Raw genomic sequence first — 22059 nt, 5'->3', positions numbered from 1 at the left:
TGCAGCGCTGCGGGTGCAGCAGGGACGGGACAGATGAGGGCATTTCACCGCCCCTGTGACCCTTTAACTCTTTATACAGCTGGACTCAAATTAAACGCATATTTTTTTTAATTATTTTTATTAGTTTTAGATTTAATTTGCCACTTTTTGGTTGCTTTAGAAAAAAAGCAGGGTGTTCAAAGCTTCGTTTTTCATGAACTGGACCTCAGTTTTCTCAGTTTTACGCCAAAATTAAGTCCACAGTTAAAAATTCACTGTACAAACACAAAGAAAATGGCAAATAAACATTTTTAAGAAGCTGTAATCAGAGTATTTACCTCATCAATCCATTGATCCACTGTTTTTAATACACGGACACCAGAGGTTCCCTGTTGAGTTACTGCTGTTGTAGTTTAATTCAATCATGTTGTTGCTGTTATTGGTCAAAAACTAAAACATATTCATGGTCAACGATGTACAAACAGACGCATTATGATTTAAACTGTGAGCGAGACGCACAGTGAAGAAAAAACTCAACTAAACATGAATGAATATGAACCGAATGGTCAGTAATGAGCAGGTGTGTGAGGGTCTGAGGTGAAGGGGACGTGTAGAAGCACCCAGACCGCAGCTTTTTAAAGGAATAGCTCAACATTTTTGGTGCGTCCATTTTTATTTACGGCCAGACAGGCTGTGACAAACACTGCAGGCCACAGGGGGAAATGAATCATAATAATTTTGAGGTGTATTTTTTTAATAGTTAGTACTTGCAGGTGAGAGCCGCATTAACAAATCAATAATGCTTACAGCTGCTGCCATTTATTTGATCCTATTCAAACATTGTTTACATGTTACAGTTGTAGTACAACTTCCTCCTGTGATAAATAAAGGCTGGTGTTTCTGTGTAGTCATGTCTCAGCTGCTGATCTATAATCAATATTGCCTGTTTGAACTGCAATAACCCGACGCAGAGCTACGTGTAGGACCGTTTCCGTGATTCACAGCCTGCTCATCAACCAGCTCGTCTTTGATGGATTACATATCAGCTCGTGTTCCTCAGTGGACCCGTCTGCAAACTTGAAATCATGTTGTATTTTTTTTTTATTGATCATTTCTGTGTCTAATTGATGACGACGCATTGAAGCAACAGAAGGCCTATTTATTCTTTTTTTAAATTGCTGTAAATAACTAACAACAAAAAGCTGAATAACCTGATTGTTTATGACGAACTGTAACGGTGTACATACATGTTTTCATTTTTTTTTAAATCACAGAGAGACGACATGATTTAAGTTTAATACGACAGGAAGTGGTGATGGCCGGCTCTGACGCGCTGGCTGACGTGTTTAGTGATACAAACTTTGTGCTAACCACACTTAGCATAGAGCTAACGGTCTTCCAGAGACAGACTGGTGATGTTTCGTGCTGGACAATCAGCAGACTAACTGTACTTCACCACAAATAATTCAAATCTAAGAAAACACAACATGATGAAAGCATCTTATTGTCTGTGCAGCTGATGGGTTCTTATTTTATTTTGTTCCTCGGGGCGTGTCGTCTCCCTCTGTTGTGATTCTCTGTGTGGACGATGTGTAAATGAGTTATTATGGAAACCAATCAAATAAAAAAAAAAAGGGGGATTTTATAACTTTCTGTCTTTTAATTCGTCTCATATCGCTGACATCGATCAAAGGAACGCAACGATAGGAGTATATGAAACATGTCATAATATTAAATGTGCCATTAGAACCTGTGTGTTCAGCTCCACTCCTCTGACTATAAATACACCTGTAGTCCCATTAGCAGCTTAGTCTACTTACCGTAGGTGAGGGAGGACCTGTTGTGTGTGTGCCTCAGGTCAGAGGGCAGGAGCGTCTCTGGGTCACACTGTGGATCAGATCAGATCAGTTACAGTGGTTTACATCACCTATTTATATAAAAAAAAAAGTTTTTTGACTTGTTTCCGACCTAAACCTACAGAAGCGCTGAACTGCCACAGTAGAAAAAAAAAATTAATCACTATCTCATTATAACGTCAAATGCTATCTCGTTATAACGACATATTATCTCGTTATAACGACATATTATCTCGTTATAACGACATATTATCTTGTTATAACGTCAAACCGTATCTCGTTATAACGCGATAAGACGCTATCTCGTTATAACGTGATATTATCTCGTTATAACGAGATACATTTTATTGCTGTAATAAAAAATGAACTGTTTATAAGTAGCCTAACCTAACCGGTTTGCTGCTCACATCGGAAAATGACACATTTACAAGATTTAATTAAGTTCTATTTCATGCTTGGATTAAGCCATGGGGAGATTCTGTCCTTACTGCGCACAGTGGATGATACTGTGATCAGTATGCGGACACTCAGAAGGTTTTTAAAATGCATGGGACTGTTCAGAAGAAAGAATGAGACCGACCCTCTGGAGGTAGCTTCATTTCTCATCGATCAGCTGGAAGGACACAGAAGGCTCGATGGGTACAAACTGCATCACCTTCGCCTTCCTTCTCGTTATAACGAGATAATATCACGTTATAACGAGATACGGTTTGACGTTATAACGAGATAATATGTCGTTATAACGAGATAATATGTCGTTATAACGAGATAATATGTCGTTATAACGAGATAATATATCGTTATAACGTGATAGCATTTGACATAACGAGATAGTGATTAATTTTTTTTTTCTACTGTGGCAGTTCAGCGCTTATGTATAAACCTGTATCACTGCAGTTAATGATGTGATTAATTAGGAACGTTAGGGTCACCATTTATTTTATTTCACTTCTTTTACCCAGTCAACAGTATGTGTTAAAACTAGCACAAATATGTGTGAAGGAAACGAGCACTGATCCAGATCTACACCATCGTGTTATTTCCTCTTTAAACTCTTTCATTATCTCACGTTTTTGTTTTCATTGGAAAAACAGGAAGTAACCGACCTTTGTGATGGTACCCACACCGTGTTTGACAGTATTGGTGACATGATCTTAAATGAATCCATTTCCTATATATTCAGTCAACACAATCACCTAGACAGCGAATGAATGAATAAATGAAGCAGGTGCATGCAGAGAAAAAACTGTAGATGGCGCTCTTGAGTCATATAAATGATAAAATGACTAATAGGTGTTTAAAATGTGTCCTGATGTTTGTTTGTTTCATTCAGGGTCCAGTTTCTCTATTTCTTCCTGGCTTCTAATGACAAACACTAATTTTAAATTTAACATCAATACCACATATTTAAAAAAGGACATAATTTACCTGTTACTGTGTAAAGAAAACATCTGGTGGAAAGTTTTTATATAGGCTGATATTTGTGGACCTAAAATATTTTATATATATGTAGTTGTTTTGTTTTCTAATTTGAGACATATTTGTCAGAAAATACTGTTGAATAGCTTCTAAATGAGACGGTCTGCTAAAGAGAGATGCTGCGGGACAGCCAGGCGTCTCAGTGGAGTAATTCTACTATCTGTTTATCCCACCGTGCTGCCGGCCTCAGACATGCCCTGCCAGAGGTTGCATAATGTCAGCAGCATCCCCCCCTCCCTGAAGTATCAGACTTCATTAAAAACATTATGATGTGAAGCCTGATCCTGCACTGACCCTCCGCCACGCCCCGACTTTCCACTGTGGCCCGGCTGTGGAACGCAGTTTAGACAGTAACCCAAGCCTGAACAAACTGAGGAGCTAAAAATACCCAACAGTCGACAGGCCGGCTGCTGTGGGACTGAGACTGGGGGGAGTGAGGGGATGGACAACTGTGTGGGCAGAGATGGAGCAGCAGCTAGAGCGAAAAGCAGAACGAACACACGCCTGAAACGGCCGAGTTCACCTCCCACCTGGTTCTCTGCCTGTCCTCTGCTCCACGCTTCTTCCTGAGGTGATGAACTTTGACCTCGGATTCAAGCCCCCGACAGCAGGCAGCTCCGGGCCCGGCGCTGGCGGCGGAGCCACCATGGAGAACCTGGAGAAGCAGCTGATCTGCCCCGTCTGCCTGGAGATGTTCTCCAAACCCGTGGTCATCCTGCCCTGCCAGCACAACCTGTGCCGCAAGTGTGCCAACGACATCTTCCAGGTGAGGAGGGTCCCTGCAGTGGTTTAGAGCTGAGGTTAAACTTAAAGGAGCATTCCACCCAAAAAAAAAAACATTTCTCAGTAAACACTGATTTTAACTGGATTCAAATGTGTAAACAATGACCTCACCTCTGAAAACTCCCTGCAGGAACAATATGAATGTTGGATTTTGTGGTGGACTGTCCCTTTAACAGCAGCCGTCCTCTCTGTCTGTATCCAGGCAGCGAACCCCCTGTGGCAGTCCCGCGGCTCCTCCAGCATGGCCTCCAGCGGTGGCCGTTTCCGCTGTCCGTCCTGTCGCCATGAGGTGGTGCTGGACCGCCACGGTGTCTACGGGCTGCAGAGGAACCTGCTGGTGGAGAACATCATCGACATCTACAGACAGCAGGAGTCCTCCAGGTGAGGACGTGGTAGCTCCTCCATCCTCCATCCTGCTGAAGCATATGACCTTCAGAAACCTTCTCAGTTATATAAACATTGGTCTTTATGTCGCCTCTTTGCTTTCACCTCCGTTAATATGCATGCACTCCACTTTTCATCACTTTACTCCACATGGTTTGGCTTCTCTAAGACACTTCCACTTCGTTCAGTCCACTTTACTCTCAGATGGTCATTTATAATCATTTTCTCCACCTCTTCTGATGCTCTGTACCTCATCCAGTAAAGATTGTCTTTTCTTATCTCAGCCCACACTTTACTTTCCTTTACTCCACATGAGTTCAGTCTTCTTCCAAGACACTTCCACTTCATTCAGTCCACTATATTCTCACTCATGTGCTACTGAACACACCATGGCATCATCCCACAGCACTTTTCTGAACCACTTCCACTTCTTTCAAACACACAAACAGCTTTTTGTTTAACAAATTGTGTGAAAACTGAGACCAAAGCTTTTTTGTCATGATGTTGTGGTAGTGCTGGCAGACTACCAGCAGAGGGCAGCATCACATTATGTTACTGCTGCATATTTTTATATATGAGTTGGTGTGTGATTACAGGAGGAGCAGTTTTGACCAGCCGAAGTAAAGCCAGGGATGTAAGCATGTCTAAAAATATATATATATATTTATATATTTGTGTATATATATATATATATATATATATAGTCACCAGCAGTGACTCTGGTCCATACATTTCCTCACTGACCGTGTCTGACCGAGGATGTGCTGCTCTGGGTCTTCAGCTCTTCTCGTCCTTCTCTAGACTCTTCTGCTTCAGGTTCATCTTCATCAGTCTGAAGAGTCTTAGTCCAGGACTGTTCAGGTCTTCAGCTGTGTCCTGGTCTGTCAGACTGTGACCGGTGGTTTGTTGTCAAGTCTCTGTGTTTACATCCATAAAGTTGTCTGCAGACTTTGACACGCCTAAATCCTCCAGAGACTTCTTGACTTGGCTCCATCTTGTGAAAGAGTTCTTCAGGATGCAGCTGTTGTCCTCTTCGGTCGTCCAGCTCAGTCCTTCCTTTGAAGAACGTTCCAGGCCATTGTGTTGGTCGCTCTCAGTGTTCCTCTTGTTTCAGTCTCGTGACGCCTCCTTCACCTGCACACACTCCTCTTCAGACCTCCTGTTGAGAGTTCCAGTGCACACAGACTCAGAGCCACCTGCAGGACTTTGATCCATTTGATTAGTCCTGGAGTAACGAGGGAACAGGACACAGCTGGACATGCAGCTGCTCGTTCAATAACAACAATAAATCCTGAATCCTGATCCTAAGGACACACTGTTAAACAGACAGTCTGGACTTCACTCACAGAGACCAAAGAAACTCGGCATTGTTCCAATATCATGACCCTGACTGTAGCTTGAGGACCAGTAAGACGGACATTTTGCTGCAGTGGCTGCAGATTCTGGAGGTTTTCACACTCTGTGAGTAACTAATGATCCTCCAGGTTCAAACCATTTATAATGAACATTCTGTTGTTTGAAGTCTTCTCCAAATTTGTACAAAAAGTTCTTTTCCTTTTCAGTATCTGCCTCTGATTTACACACACACACTTACTACAATGAGTTGTCGGTGAGTCAGTGGTTAGAGCAGAGTGGTGCTGGCGTGCAGCAGAGACAGTAGGACAGGAGTCCCCTCATCATCTGTGTGGGCTAAAATAGACGTGATTGTTCACTGCGAGGTTCACAAATGTTCTGCAACTTTCTCATCGTTTTTTCTTCATCATGGGTGCAAACAATTATCTTTACTTAATCATCGTGCCTCTCAGAGACACCTACGTCAGAATACAAAGGACTCTTCATCACACAGGGGCGTCCATGTCCGTCCTGGAGCGGTGAGGAAAGAACCAGGACTGTCTACACACACGTATACTGTGTGTTCCTCCTATAGGGAACGTGCTGTAGAGAGCAGTGTCCCGCTCTTATTCCCAGGTGGCAAACACACAGACGTCGTCTGAGCCAAAGCCTTTATGGACTTCTTCCATCATCCACTGACGTGGAACTACGTCACCGACAGCAGAAGTAAACTAAGCTGGTTCAATATTACACACCGTGCTGCCAAGTCCTGTGGACGCTACGCCGCCAGTGCAAGAAAACGAGATTTAAAAACAGGCCAAGTCCAACGTTAAAGGCACTTAAGTGATGTCTGAGACACCCAGAGCATCCTTTAATGTTTCTAGTTCCCTGTTCCGATCAATAAGCATGTGAGGAGTCTGATGAGGTCATGACAGGCAGGTACTATATAGATCCTCATTATAAGTTCTGAGGCTGCGACAAATGCAGTTTTTTTTCACTGGTTTGTCTAAAAAACAGACTGATTAATCACAGACAATAAATCAATAATGCAAACAATCAATCAGCTGCAGGTGTAGGACTCCTGCAGCAGGTGTAGGACTCCTGCAGCAGGTGTAGGACTCCTGCAGCAGGTGTAGGACTCCTGCAGCAGGTGTAGGACTCCTGCAGCAGGTGTAGGACTCCTGCAGCAGGTGTAGGACTCCTGCAGCAGGTGTAGGACTCCTGCAGCAGGTGTAGGACTCCTGCAGCAGGTGTAGGACTCCTGCAGCTGGAAGATGCAACAGGAAGCTGGTGTCCATTTACTTTTGGTCACACGGCTTAATCAAATGTATTTCTATGATCCATATTCAGATTGATGAGTGACAGGTCGTGTGTGTGTGTCTTGCAGGCTTGTGAACATGAAGCCGGAGCAGCAGCAGCAGCAGCAGCAGCAGCTGGTGTGTGAGGAGCACGAAGAAGAAAAGATCAACATCTACTGTCTGTCCTGCCAAACGCCGACCTGCTCCATGTGCAAAGTTTTCGGGCGCCACAAAGCGTGCGACGTGGCGCCGCTCGGCGCCGTCTACATCAGACAGAAGGTACCGCACTCTGCTCCACTTCATTTAACTTCACCCCACTGGGACATTTATGTTCGATTCACTTTAACCCACCTCACCTCTTTGAGCCACTTCCACTTCACCTCAGCCCACAGTCACATATCTGCCCACTCCCATGACTTCAGACTTTTTTCAGCCACTTCCACTTCATTCAGTCCACTTCATTTTTGGCTCAGCCTTATTCCGTTTATATTCAATTGACTTTTCTTCTTTTCACCCCACAGAAATCAACGTCACACCACTTTATTCCTTGTGATTTAAATATTCCTCAAGCCACTTCCACTTCATTCAGTCCTCTCTCCACTCATCTTCATGTTACCCTTTTGCATTTCACTTCTATTAACTGCCTTTTTTTCACCTCAGCCCACGTTCAATATCAGCCCAATCCACTTTCCACCGCTTTACTCCACATTGCTTCATTCTTCTTTGAGCCACTTCCATTTCATTCAGTCTGCTTCACTCTCAGATTAACATTCACTTCATTTCAGCTGTTCTCTACCTCACTTGAAGCTTCACATCAGCCCACCTCCGCTGCTTTATTTTACCCCACATGACCTCAGTCTTCTTTAAGCCACTTCCAGTTCATTCAGTCCACTTCCTTCTCTTCCTGTCTTCATGCCAATCTTTGCGTTTTACCTAAAAGTTTCTCTACCTTAACCAATGGTTCAGATCCAGCCACTCCACTTCACTCCATGTCCTTTAACACACTTCGACTTCATTCAGTCCACTTCATTTTCTGCTCATCTTCATTCCAATTAATTGACTGTTCTTCCTCCGATTTCTCAGACGTCATCTTAATTTACTCCACATTACTTTATCCCCCACTTCAGCTCTCTTTATGCCACTTCCACTTCATTCAGTCCACTTCACTCTCTGTTTCTCTTCATAGTACTGAACGTTCTCCCACCAGACACCAAACTTTACATCGTCCCGCTTTATTTCGTTCCTCACAATCTCCACTTCCACTGTGTTCAGTCCATTTCATTCTCAGCTCGTTTTTATTCCAGTCCTTTATATTTCTCCACCTCACCCTACACTTCCTCTCAGCCCACATCACTTCAGCCCACTCCACTTCAGCTAGAGAGCTCTTTAAAGGTCAGACAGCTGCTGCGTTCATACAAACATGAACATTTTTATAAAGTTCTTTGACCTTTCTTGTCTTCCGCCATTTTTTCTTTGGTTTATTCACTTTCTGTAATAAATCAGAGCGGAGCTGCACACTCATGGAAATCACACAGTACACATGTGAATAATAAGCACTGGAGTCAGAGCACATGTGTGAAGAGTCTGTTGTGTACACGTCATGTTTTGTCGGCACAAAGTCGCACAAAGACAAAGTGCAGCAGTTTTGTGATGCAGATGGCGGCGGCGCCGGCGGCGTCCGGCGTGTTATCGAGCAGTTGGCTTTTGTTGACATTTCAGCACCGGCCGCTCCATCTCTCACTCTGACTCTGAATCACCCATCTGAAATTCAGATGAGGCTCGATGGGGGGGGGTGATTCTCCATCTTTTTTACAAAACTGCAGCAGAAAAACAAAAGTTTGGTGTTTTATTCGGCGCGCGCTGAGGTGAGAGGGGTTTGTTAAAGCAGCAGCTCATCAGCTGACTACAGACATGATGTCATCAGACTGGACATCAGACAACACATGCTGACTCATGTTGTTGTGCTTTGTGGTGTTGGGCGGTCTCACTAAGTAGAAAGTACTCAGTGTGATCCTCTGACAGCACTAAACCTGGCTGCTAATGAGAACTTCACAACGTTTTAATCAATGACATGAATATTTAAACACAGACCAGAGAGAGCGCCGACAAACTTGGCTGCGTTTTTATTGTTAATTAAGCAGTGACTTATATACATATATATATCAACTCACTGTGTGTGTGGGGGGGGTTTTTTGGTGCCAGCATCTAGTGGCCGGGTGGTGAACTGCAGGTTTGGTTTCTTAGCCCTACAAGTTTTTTTCACCAGACGTTCGTATCTTAATAAACTGGTGTCTGTGGAGAAACTAGAGGAAGGATGCAAACGTTGCCATGGAAACGGAGGCGGCTCCAGCGAACAAGCAGTAAAACGACCTGTCTCTGCATTCCAGAGACAACAATCCATTATGTGGCCACACGGGTGACAGCAGTGTTTGTGTAATTACTCTAACTCCCAGAAGGGGGAGACAAACATTCTGCACTGTAGCTTTAATTGATTAGAAAATTGATTGTTCTACTCCATCAGTAATGCATATGTTTGAGGGTTAATATGAGCAGGTGTTAAAGAGTTACTGTAAATATTTGATGCACCAGCTAAGTGGTTGAACAGTATGTGAGTGATGATTATAACTTCAGCTCATTTTAAATCTGTGTGAGGTTAAGATGTTTGACATGTTCCAAAAATATATTTTAACAAAGAGGAGAACATCGACCTCATTTACTTTATCATTATAATGTTTGCAGACAGAGCTGAGCGACGGCATCGCCATCCTGGTCGCCAGTAACGACCACATCCAGGCGGCCATCTCTCAGATGGAAGAAATGTGCCGCACTGTGGAGGTCAGTCACACACACAACCGCACACTCACACACATAGAGACACACACAAACAGTGACACACAAACACACACACACAGACAGACACACACACACACAAACATACATACACACACACACAGTGACACACACACACAAGCCGACACAGACACACAAATGCACACAGACACACAACTGCACACACACACAAACACACACAAAAACAGAGAGACACACAGACACACACACACACAGACAGAGACCCGCACTCTGTTTCTGCTCTCAGGAAAATGGGCAGCGACAGAGACAGCACCTGGTCAGCCATTTTGACAGCTTGGTGGCCATCTTGGAGGAGCGGAAGCAGGAGCTGGTGGGCCTCATCACCAAACAGCAGGACGATAAGCTCAAACGCGTCCGATCGCTCATACGGCTGCACGGCGATCAGCTGGAGACGGCGGTCACGCTGGTGGAGACGGCCATTCAGTCCATGGAGGAGCAGCACATGCCTCTGTTCATACAGGTGGATACAGCATCAGCCACACAGTCCTGCATCACATGGCTTTGACTTACACTTCTTGCATTTAGGTGGTTAATTAAATGTCATTTTTATTGGATAAAGACATTTTTATGTTTGACCCATGACCTCAAATTTAGGAAATATTTATAGCAGGCTGCTGGTGTTGGTTTGTCTTCTTCTTACTGTGCAAACACACTCACACACTTTCAGGCTGCATATTTTCCCAGCCACAGGATGACCCACACTCTGTGGTCTCCAGCTATTGAGGATCAATAGCTTTCTGTACTCAGCTCCAGGGTGAGGAGAGAAAGAGGAGCAGTAACCCCAGGGGGAGGCCTCTGTGACGGTCACACTGCTTCCACCAACCCTGCCTGGGGACCATCCAGCTCTCTGATCCCGCATGCCTTAAGACGCAGATTAGCATCTCTCACGCTCTCATGATTAATTCACACACTGCAGAGATAACAAGGGGCGGGTCGGTCCCAAAGGTGCGCCGCATTGATCCACAGATCGATCACATGCATGAGAGATGGAGACAAAATAACACACAAAAACTGTGACTGAAATCTGGACGCTTTCGTGTAGATATGATATTTTAACTTTGTTAAATTTGAATGATACAGTTTGAGTGACAGCTTTAAAAAGTTGGTCAAAGTCGGGACGGGTGGACGGTCTGACCTCGGCTCGGTCCGCCCTGAAGAGACGAGCACGATGTTTCTAAATCCAGCCTCTCTACTGCTGATGCAACATGTCTGCGTCAGTTCGTCTGCACTGAGGGACGTGTGTGTGTCTGTGTTTTTCTGTGTGTGTCTGTGTGTGTGTGTGTGTGTGTGTGTCTGTGTCTCTGTGTGTGTGTGTGTGTGTGTGTGTGTCGCCCTGAGCCTCAGGTGTCTGTGTGTATCTGTGTGTGTGTGTGTGTATCTGTGTGCGTGTGTGTATCTGTGTGTGTGTGTGTGTATCTGTGTGTGTGTCTGTGTGCGTGTGCGCGTCTGTGTATCTGTGTGTGTCTGTGTGTGTGTGTGTCACTCTGAGCCTCAGGTGTCTGTGTGTGTCTGTGTCTGTGTGTGCGTCTGTGTGTGTGTCTGTGTGTGTCGTCCTGAGCCTCAGGTGTCTGTGTTTTATGTTCCGCAGCATCCTCTGCCAGCACAGGTGTTAAAGCAGATAGTTTTAGCCGGAGCAGGTAGTAAACATCGCGGGGCCATTCTGGCAGCTGGCTGCGCTTCTTAAAAGCCAGTTTGTATTTTTATTTATTTATTTATTTACACGCTGTCGGGTCGTGACAGAGACTTCCGACAGATGTTGTTGGCACAGATGAGTGATTAACTTTTCTCTCCTTTTTGTCTCACAGAGCGCCAAAGTCATACTGGAAAAGTAAGTCTGTCTGTTAAATGTTGTCTCCTGTTCACTCGTGTATGTTTAACCGCCGTGGCAACACGTCTGCACCAACGGACGCCATGTTTGGTCGATAACACGTTTATGCTAACGCACCATATAATGCCCGACGTCACCTAAACATGGGACCGATAAGTTTGTGTTAGGACGCAATGTGTGTGTCACTCAGGAGTCTGAGGTTCCAGTCCCCCTGACACCGTGAGCTGTTTTGTTTTCACCACCAGGTGAGGCACTAAAAACAGGGTAAAGGCTAAACGTGAAGATCATCTTTAAACACAAAATTATACAAAGAAAATGACTCACCTATGAACACATGGAGGTGCCGGTGGATCTCTGCGTTGTGTTTGTGAGGGATGGACAGATTCCGTTTATTGTGTTAGCAACAAGTAGCAAAGATGACACACAGCTAGCAGCTGCTCCAGCTCCTAAACACACGCAAAAGCAGGAAAACAGAGATTAGCTCGCCGTGACCTTCAAGCTAGCAGCTATCGCCGTCCAAAACATCACGTTTAAATGTCAGAATGTAACAATCTTTGTTGTTTTATATAGGTAAAAACAGATTGAACAATAAATAATAATCAAATATAAGTAAATTGACACAGAAGCACTCACAATGTGAATATATGCGTCAGATTGCACGATAAACCCTCCGTTCATCTTCTACAGTGAAACATGTTCAATGCAGAACATGGTGTGATCGATAAGACGTGATGAGAAACATAACACATGAGAGAAGATCAAAGTCTACTCAGAAAAAATCAGTTTCTAATATTAATTAATGATTTAAACAGTGTGTGTGTGTGTGTGTGTGTGTGTGTGTGCAGACCTGTCTGAACAGTCATCAGCTGTCTGTCACACGTTTAGTCATGACATATAAATCAGAGAACAGATGATCCACAAAACAAATCTGTGCTGAGTGATCATCCACTGTGTGTGTGACAGTATGTGTGTGTGTGTGTGTTTGCTGATAGATCGTGTCAATATTTGACTTTAAATCAGCATCAATACGCACTGAAGCAGAAGTCTGCCTGATTAAATATTGAAATATTTATTATATTGATACAACCCTGGCTGCAGATTAGAAGCTGAAGCGAGCAGGTAAAATGGAGCGCTGTGTGTTTCTAAAGCGTCCCATCATCAACATGTCTTCTTATTTCATTCTGAAATCCGTTTATGTGTGTGTGTTGGCAGAATGGTGGCGATGGCGAGGGCGTCTAACATGGAGCGTCCAGAGCTTGGCTATGAGAACATGAGTCATTTTGTCATCGATGCCGACGACCTCGCTGACCTGCTGAGGAGCATCGACTTCTGCTCCAGTGTGTACATCATAATCTGTGATCATAATAGAAGATTATGATCAGATTATATCACAGATTATGATCAGATTATAATCACAGATTGTGATCAGATTATAATCACAGATTGTGATCAGATTATAATCACAGATTGTGATCAGATTATAATCAGATTTTTTGGTGTTTTCAGGTGCAGCTGCTGATGATGAAGAGGATCCGGATGAGCAGTCGGAGTCTGAATCTGGCTCCAGACATTAAAGCCTGGAGCAGCAGAGTCTGGTTGGTGCCGACGACTGAAGGTGTGAACAGAGATGACTCGTTGTCTTTGGAGGTGTACTGATGAATCGATCGGCTTCTGTTTGGCGTCATGCTGCGTTCGATCTCTGTTTGGAAAGCGTCACATTAGTTATTCAGCTCAGCCAGGCGGCAGGTTTGATCACTTTGAACCGCAGGGACCAACACGGGGAGGATTTATTTGTTGATTCAGGCCTGAACGTCCTGCTGCGCATGATGTTTATGTTTCTCTTCACATTCATCACTTTGATGCTTTAATAACGAGCTTTAACAGAAATGTGTGGAGCACGGATAAAGACCTCAGGTCATCTCACTGCCTTCATCAGCATGGATGGAAATATATATTAGAAATAACTTGTATGTTTGTTTGAGAATTGTTTTGTTTTTTTGCTTGGCACAATTTCTGTGAAACTTTCTTTTTTTATTTATTACACAGCTGCTGGTTTATTTTACTTTATGATTTCACACTTTAAAAGGTTGTTAAAGTGTGAAACAGATATATAGAAATTGAAGCAGACATTTTGATGACAACTCTCCTCCATTGAATCACACACCATAAGTGAACATATTGTTGAGTATTTGATCACAGGTAATTTGGATATAAGGTTAGAATTATGTAATGAATGGTGTAAACCATGGAGGTAATGTGTGGCCATTATTTTGTACTTTATTTATTAAAATGACACCACAGTATGTAAAGATGAATTTTAAAATAAAAGCCTCATTAGGCGCAAATATTGTGTATCTGAAGCATTTGAAATGGACTGAAACTGGACGTTTTGTTGGATGAAAACATTTAGGCAAAATGTCGACTCACCCATCCATCCATCCATCTTCAACCTTATCTTATCCGGGGCCGGGTTGCGGGAGCAGCAGTCTAAGCAGGGACACCCAGACCCCCCTCTCCCAGGCCAGCCAAGAGACATAGTCTCTCCACCGCGTCCTGGGTCTTCCCCGAGGTCTCCTCCCAGTGGGACGTGCCTGAAACACCTCCCAAGGGAGGCGATCCAAAACAGATGCCCGAGCCACCTCAGCTGGCTCCTCTCGATGCAGTGGCTGTACTCCGAGCTTCTCACCCTATCACTAAGGGAGCGCCCAGCTCAACCCTTTGAAGGAACAATGCAGTTTTGGTCCTGGCTGTGAAACACTGACTCATCTACTAAATGTTAAATTCAGTAAATGCGAACATGTTGTGCATATAATACTTTGCTCTTTAATCCTGCATTATATAAGCAGAGGTAGAAGAGACATCTGAGGACCGATCAGAAGCTTCTCTGACTCTCAGTGGAGACACTTCATGAAGCTAATTGGTGTCTGAGTGCGTCCAGTCATGAAGGAATGACAGAGAAGCTGAACTGTAGATCCGACACCGAGCCGCTGATCTGCTCAAACTGAGTCTACGTCAGAGCCGTCAGAGGGACACTTTGTCTAAAAAGCTGCAGAAACAGATGTGGTGACTGTCGGATACAAACACCGAAAGAGCCGCAGTGTTAGAAACAAACTCGCCGAAACACAAAAACATCTGTTCATTTGACCTCCAAGAAGGTCAAAGGTCAAACTCACTGTGATGACACGGACAGTACATCTAATGTTTAGCTACACAACTGTCAACTGTCAACTTGTCAGATGATGATAACAACAACTGGGTGGAGTCATGATGACCCAACACAAAAAACACTGTAAAAAAAAGTGCAGAAATTAACCCAAAAAGCTCCAAAACGGTGCATATATTATTACTGTGGCAACAATGCATTAACTAGGTGACCCTGTAAACAGACCGTCACTAGAGTCCTGTACAGGAATGGACTGCCAGACTGCAGAGAAGACACCTCCAAACCAGACTGAAGTCTGCTAGAGACCACCTGGAGACAGAGCACACAGACTGGAGGTCATGTGGTCAGATGAAGCTGAACTAGAGCTCTGTGCTCACAGAGATGTTGTCTTCATGTGGAGACAGAAAGGAGAGGCTAGAACCCAAAGAACAGGCTTCATACAGTCAGACATGGTGGTGGCAGTATGATGCTGTGAGGAGGATTCAGTCGGTTTGGAACTGTGGATCCTGTCAGGGTGGAAGAATCATGAAACAAGAAGACTGTCTGAACATCTGGAAGAACCCCTGAAGCAGTCTGCAGTCAGACAGGGCCTGGGTCCTGGTTTTCTGAAGTATACGTCTCTTCTAGTGAAGACCCACCTCCAGCAGGACAAAGTGTTACTGACTGACCTGCACAAAGACCTGACTGAAGATCTGTGGAGTGGTCTCCATGCAGGAGACCATCAGATCTGGAGGAGCAAAGAATGGGCTAAGACTCTTCAGGGGATTCACACAAAAGGACTGTTAGCATCAGGCGGCTCATCAGTTGGTGAAATAAAGTAAACCAGTATGAACTCCAAGTCTCAAACTTGATGCATGATGGAGAATAATAAAGTTCCTGTTTGTGGATGTTGTTGCTGCTCGTTGTGTATCGATCAGAGCGATCTTCTGTAAAGGAATCTCCTTAGACGTCAGGCCACTGATGGGATGGTGACACTGATCTCGTCTCTTGTTCTGGACTCTGGGTACCTGCAGAGAAGCACACACAGGTTCACCATAATCCATAAGATCAGGTCCATGGTTCGTCCTGCAGCAGCAGCAGCAGCACAGATGCAGGACGAACCACATTGTTGCTTTTTGTCGAGCAGTAAAAATCAGCGCTTTGTGTGTAAATATAGCCCCCAAAGGAAATGTATGCAGTGGATTTAGGTCTGCATTGTGTGCTGTGGGAGGGGAAGTGAAAAGATCTGGATCATGTCTTCTTCAGGATTAAGGCGTCCTTCGTTTTAGAACTCATTTAGGACGTTATGTAAACACAGCGGGGATCAACAATCAATACGAGTGTAGACTCATTTTTAGATGGTTACTAAAGCGTGCAGCAGTAGGTGAGCCTTTGTTTCCGACAGCGTGGGCTGATAAGCGCATTATTGCTCGGGCTGCGTCTCTCTACGAACGCGTTCTGATCTGAATCTGAACCTGAACCAACAAAGAGTCCTGATGGAGCGTCCTGTATTGTCCAAGATCTATTAAAAGCACATCAGTGAGTAACGCTGCCATAAATACTCACCAAATGTCTGTTAATGCAGTACTGAACCTGATCCAACAAAGACATCCTCACAATTTCACACACATTTATCCACTGATGGTTTGTGCAGATGTTCATGGTTTCCAGGAGACAAACATGCAGTTCCTGTAGCGGCCACTGGATGGCGGCTCCAAAAGTGAGCCAATCTCCATAGACCTCCATGTAAAAAATGTCCAAATAATCACATTCACAGCCTGCTCTGGCCTCTGCAGACAGCAGCGCCTATTGTTCGGATGAACGAGGACTTTAACCTCTCACAAAGCGCCCTCTTCAGGTCAATCATTTCTGGCTGTGTACTCAGAAAACCATCAGAGGTTTTATGCTAATTACCAAATGTTAGCATGCTAACATGCTATATTAAGATGGTGGAAACACTTTTGACATTAAAGCGTTGGTTGATGGCCACACATAGCCGTTAGCATTTAGCATCAGCACTGACTCTTTGATAGGAGATGTGGCACAAACATCAAGGTGCAATCTCCTTTGTTTCTCTTAGAACTAAACGCGTTGAAGCAGCGTTTCACCGTGTTTACTTCACTGTACTACAGGACAGACTGGACAGACGAGACGTCCGGGCTCATCTGATGCTACAAAGTGGTATTAGATGGGGCTATAGCAGCTGGTTAGCATGCTAACTCCTGTAACTCAGTACAGGGATATCACAGCTGTTGTTTCTTCACATGCTTTTGTCCATTTTCTAACATTTTAACCAGCGTCTGCTGACGAAGACAGCCTGAACGATGAGGGGACAAAATTCCATCAGCTCCAATCCAGACAGACGTCCATGTTTCCTCATTCTGTCAGCTGAGCTGCAGTTTGTGATACTGACATCAGTCAGAACTGGGTCAGAATGAATCATCACTGCAGATTAATGATCATTGATTCGTTTCAACTTTTTAGGCTTTGCTCAAAAAAGGGATTATTGATCTGTTGTTGACCGCTGACGGTCATTTGTGGGCCGAAGACGGGGGGGGTTTGGACATTCGTTTCTGTGTCTGAGGTGTCGCACTAAAGGTGGAACTCCTCCACAACACATAAAATGCTCTTACAGGTGAGTGTTGATGCACTAAATATAAATACTATAAAGATAAATTATGACATTTTGCAGCTATTGACTTACAAACTGAAGTGTAAAACTGTTTAAGACACACACAGATGATTATAAGGAGGATCACACACACACACACACAACGACTGAGTCATAGAAACAAAAGAGCCAGAGGCTGTTTTCTTCTTCTCTTATCAGTTTCAACGACTCACACACTGTCACTGAGCCGTCAGACTGAACAGGCTTCAATAAAACGATACGATTTGACAAACTGTGATGGATCATTTGCTATAATTTCTCTGAAGGAAACACTTTGATCATTTGATTCTTCAAGTGGACAAATTCGTCAGTGTTTGTTCTATAATTTGGGCTCAGTTTGTGGTTTTATGCAGCTTTGAATTGAGGCATAACATTTGTAAAGTTGGATCTTTTGGTTCTGTTGGAGGAAAACTGCAGGAAGGCTCCAGAATTAGACACAAAACCACCACAGACACAAATTCTCCACAAAACCGAAGCAGCTGTTTTTACTTTCAACTTTTTTATTACAAAATATAAATGGCAAAAAGCATTTTTCCCCTTCTGCTAACTCAAAGACAAATGTGATCAGTGTCAGACGTCAACATTTACAGTCAAATAAAGCTTCTTTTTTTGTTCTTTTTTTCGTAGGTCTGCGTGCTACAGTAGATACAGTACAGGTGATAATAGTGCTCCTGCTCAAAGGAAAAGGTTCATCCATCTGTCCGTCAGCCCGGGAGAGGAGGTGACAGCGAGTGATCAGAAATAAGGGGTGAATATCTGAGGCACAACTTAATCTGACAGACTAATAGGACCAGAAACACACAGACACCAGATCTGATGCTCTGCAGGGATCATTTATATTGATTTATCAGGTTTGAGGTGTTTGTATGATTATTTAAGGTGATAAAATCAGATGAGCCTCTTTAATTCATCAGAATTGTTAGCTTGCTGCCACAGAACAATAATTGAGAGTCTGTCACATTAACCGTCCAGACATCAGGTCTGCTGAGGAGAGATGGATCAAAGTGGAAAGTGAATGTCACAATCACACAAACAACTTATTTCTGACAGCACAGCTGATTTCCATGTCAAACAATGTCAAAATGACTTGATGTCCCACAGTTTGCACCACAGGTCCAGAGCTGAGGGGGGTGTTTGGAGAGGGATGAAGGGGTTAAGAGGCCAGTGGACTGGATGAAAAGTTCTTTCCATAATTTCCAACAACGTCTTTTATATAACACCTATAAACTTAACATTTTACCGGCGGTTGCTGTGACGCGTAAAATGGCACCGTGCGTGCGTAAAATGGAGAGGAAGGAAGGCGCACGAACAAAAACTGACTGTCAGAGGTCTGGATCGCTGCTGCAGCCGTCGGGCTGTTGTCAAAATCTTACTTCCCCACCTCGTCGAGCACTTTGCGGTTGAGCTGCGCCTGCTCCCTCTGGCTCTCCATCTTGGCCATCTGGATCATATTCCGCAGCAGGTGGAAGGTCAGGTCGATGGACAGCGGCGGCTCTTCGCTGCGCTTTAACAGCTGCGCCGCGGTCCTCATCGCCGCCGTCTCCTCTTCCTCCTCCTCTGCGCTCTCATCCTCTGGCGGGAGCAGGTGCAGCCGGTCCGGGTTCCTCCTCTGGACAAACCTCAGGATGTTGCCGCTCAGCAGGTCCGAGGCGGTTCCGTCCCCGGCGGCGGCCGCTCTGAGGAGCACCTCATCCAGTCTCTGAGTCTGGAGGCGGCCGCTGCCATCCAGCCAGCCGGGGAAGATGCGCGGTCTGCCGGCGGCGGGACGGACGTGTGATGAGAGGAGGACCGAGGAGAGGAGCAGGAGAAGGGGGACTGGCTTCATGTCCTGAGGAAGAATCACACAAAGTCATTCACTAGTTTCATTTCTGTGGCACTTTTAACTTCATGTTCTCTAAATCTTTAATCAGACGTTAGTTGAATCTGACAAATAATTAAACTACCTGACAGAAAAAATAAATAATACAAAATACATGTGATCAGTTTCCTTTAGGAGAATCTGGAATCCTTCACTAAACCCTGATGCTGCCTCTGAATCTGCTCCACCTGTCACCTCCTCAGTAACCAAAACTTTACACTGTAAAAACAAACGGAAAGAGCTCCGGGCTTACTTTATATTGTCCACACGCTGCAGCTGAACTCGGTGGTCGCCCGGTGAGATCGTCGGGGTCGAGTCTGAGAAAGTCCCTGTGAGCGGCGACCGGAGAGGACCGGAGGGTTTTATACATCCAGCCCGCTCCTTTGACGTCAATGTGAGCAGACACCGGTTTGGAAACTGGACAACTATCGAGACGCGAGAGGCAATGCAGTCCCCAAGGGACATCCGGGGAAGCTGTGATGGACGGGGAGCAAAGGTGTGTGTGTGTGTGTGTGTGTGTGTGTGTGTGTGTTTTACAGATTTATGTCCTTTTCCATCCTCGTGAGGAGCAAGGAGGTGAACTTCAAGGAGGAGGAGGAGGAGGAGGAGGAGGAAGAGGAGGTGTCAGGTATTTAAAATGTTGGAATGAAACAGAATGTTCTGCTGAAGAGGATCCAAACATCAATAACACAATCTGTGACAAAACAAATGACACAAAGTGAGCTGAGCTGAAACCAAAGAAAAAACTCTCATTTTCCATGTGACTGAGTTTATCTGGAGCAGGCTGGACTTCAGACAGTCAGGTTCTGTTAATAAAAGAACCTTTAAAGAACTTTTAAAGAACTTTTAAAGAACTGAAAACTCGATTTAACCTGTGAGGGAATGACGGTGGGAGCTGTCCGTGGTGCTGAACCCAAACACTCCAGATCATTTAACCTGTTTACATGTAATCAGATCCGAAATGGTTTACAGCTACACAACCCACATGAGAATACAGACACGTACTTTATCATAAGACACTAAAAACAGACATCTTCAGATCGTCTGCTTTAGTTCTTCTGCTTTGATCTACTTCATATCCAGGTTTATGTGTAAAGGGGCAGCAGAGACATGTGAGGGTCTGCTGTGTCTTCTGTTTGTTGCTGACATGAAACTTGACAAACAGCAGTAATTAGAGCAGCTGTTGACAGTCAGACATCTGAAATGTGAGCCCGACTAACACACTGCTGGATCTGGGATCAGAAGGCTGGAAAACATCTGTATCTAGTAACTTATAAAGCAGCAAACTGGAAATATTAGAGTACAAGTAGCTCAAAGTTTCAATTTAACTTGGATGAATTTTCCTCCTGGGACCTCAAACACACGATGAAATTAGGGATTAGATCAGATTAAGGTGGCTCCAGTGATGTCATATGACGGTTTCAGGGGACTCTGAGTGAGCAGAAATGAAACAAAATGACATAAATAAATGGAGACGTGCAGCAAAGGATCATTGAGCTGTAGAGATGCAGAATATTTAGTTTATCGGTGGATGCTCTCATCCATCCAGGTCATAGTCATTTCCAAGGGTTTAAATCGAGGCAACTGGACAGTTTCTGGTCGTTATCTGACCATTAACCAACTATAGGGATCTTAGTCATGTGAGTTCCTGCAAGATCCACCCACAGAGGTCCTGAACACATAGAACTCAGATTCCCACCCAGAATAGTAGTAGAACTGAAGAAGCCACTTGGGGGAGTGGCGAAATGTCGCCAAAAAACAATCCTTGAGTCCAGTTGCCTCGATTTAAACTTTTGGAAAAGAACATTTAGTGTTATTTCTGTCAGAAACTCGTGAAAAACCTTTTAAAAAGGGTCTGAAGTTACAACGGATGGTTCAATCAGGACAGTTTGGCTCTAATGTAGAAAGTTTGAGGGTTCAAATAATAAATCAGAATCCCAGGCATCCAGGAAGTGAGCAACACTACAGCAAAACAAAAAGTTTCTGAGCACCGACATCAGGTCATGTTCAAACACAGGCGTCAGCTGCTGCAGCCTGCAGGTTAAACACTGTATATCGTCATTAAATGAGCGCCTTGGCTCAGGCAGCCTGGTGCTGAATCAGAACACAAAGACTTCCAGCTCGGTGGGGCTCACGTCCCTGGAGGGGGGGGGGGGGGGGTGTATGGAGGCTATTTGGCAGAGTTTCAGCGGATTCGTCACCAGCGTTTTCTCTGCTTGCTTTTCCCAGATATAGCCCAAAATGTGTCTGTGTGGAAATAAAAATAAATAAATAAAGACGTGTGCAGTGGATTCGGTTGCCAGCTCGGCTCAGCAGCCTCCAAACAAACCCCACCTGCAGAAACTGCAGAAGTTATGGAGGTCAAAAAGTTTATCAGCTGAAACACCCAAGGAGGAAGGACAGAGATACCAGAATACCAACACAAACCTGGACCGTTCTGTTCTCAGCAGTAGAATAAAGACAGGAAACAGATTTTAAAGAACCAGAATTCTGTCTTTATGCTAAGCTAAGCTAAGCTAAGCTAAGCTAAGCTAAGCTAAGCTAAGCTAAAAGGATCCTCTGAGTGTTAACGAGGTTA

General features: G+C 44.3%; 2 protein-coding genes across 3 annotated transcripts; one reads left to right on the top strand and one right to left on the bottom strand.

The window, feature by feature from the left end:
- The first annotated feature begins 3720 nt into the window (after nucleotides 1-3720).
- trim54 (tripartite motif containing 54) lies at nucleotides 3721-18278 on the top strand. 2 transcript variants are annotated; one of them, XM_028396599.1, is made up of 9 exons: nucleotides 3721-4080; nucleotides 4300-4478; nucleotides 7201-7390; nucleotides 9851-9946; nucleotides 10209-10442; nucleotides 11788-11810; nucleotides 13023-13147; nucleotides 13317-13425; nucleotides 18251-18278. In XM_028396599.1, exons 1-8 carry the CDS (start codon nucleotides 3889-3891, stop codon nucleotides 13382-13384), a joined length of 1107 nt encoding a protein of 368 aa, XP_028252400.1. In that variant the 5' UTR covers nucleotides 3721-3888; the 3' UTR covers nucleotides 13385-13425; nucleotides 18251-18278. The 2 variants fall into 2 exon arrangements, with proteins under 2 accessions (XP_028252400.1, XP_028252399.1); XM_028396598.1 differs by lacking the exon at nucleotides 18251-18278 and having other exon boundaries at nucleotides 13317-13932.
- On the bottom strand, nucleotides 18241-20190 carry uts1 (urotensin 1). Its single transcript, XM_028396603.1, has 2 exons — nucleotides 19735-20190; nucleotides 18241-19451 (listed from the first exon to the last, which is right to left on the bottom strand). The coding sequence occupies exons 1-2, from the start codon at nucleotides 19849-19851 to the stop codon at nucleotides 18993-18995; spliced, it is 576 nt and encodes a 191-aa protein (XP_028252404.1). The 5' UTR covers nucleotides 19852-20190; the 3' UTR covers nucleotides 18241-18992.
- Nucleotides 20191-22059: the final 1869 nt, after the last annotated feature.

This window comes from Parambassis ranga, chromosome 24, assembly GCF_900634625.1.
Source record: "Parambassis ranga chromosome 24, fParRan2.1, whole genome shotgun sequence".
Classification (NCBI taxonomy): Eukaryota; Metazoa; Chordata; class Actinopteri; family Ambassidae; genus Parambassis; species Parambassis ranga.
This window is presented reverse-complemented; position numbering and strand designations above follow the sequence as displayed.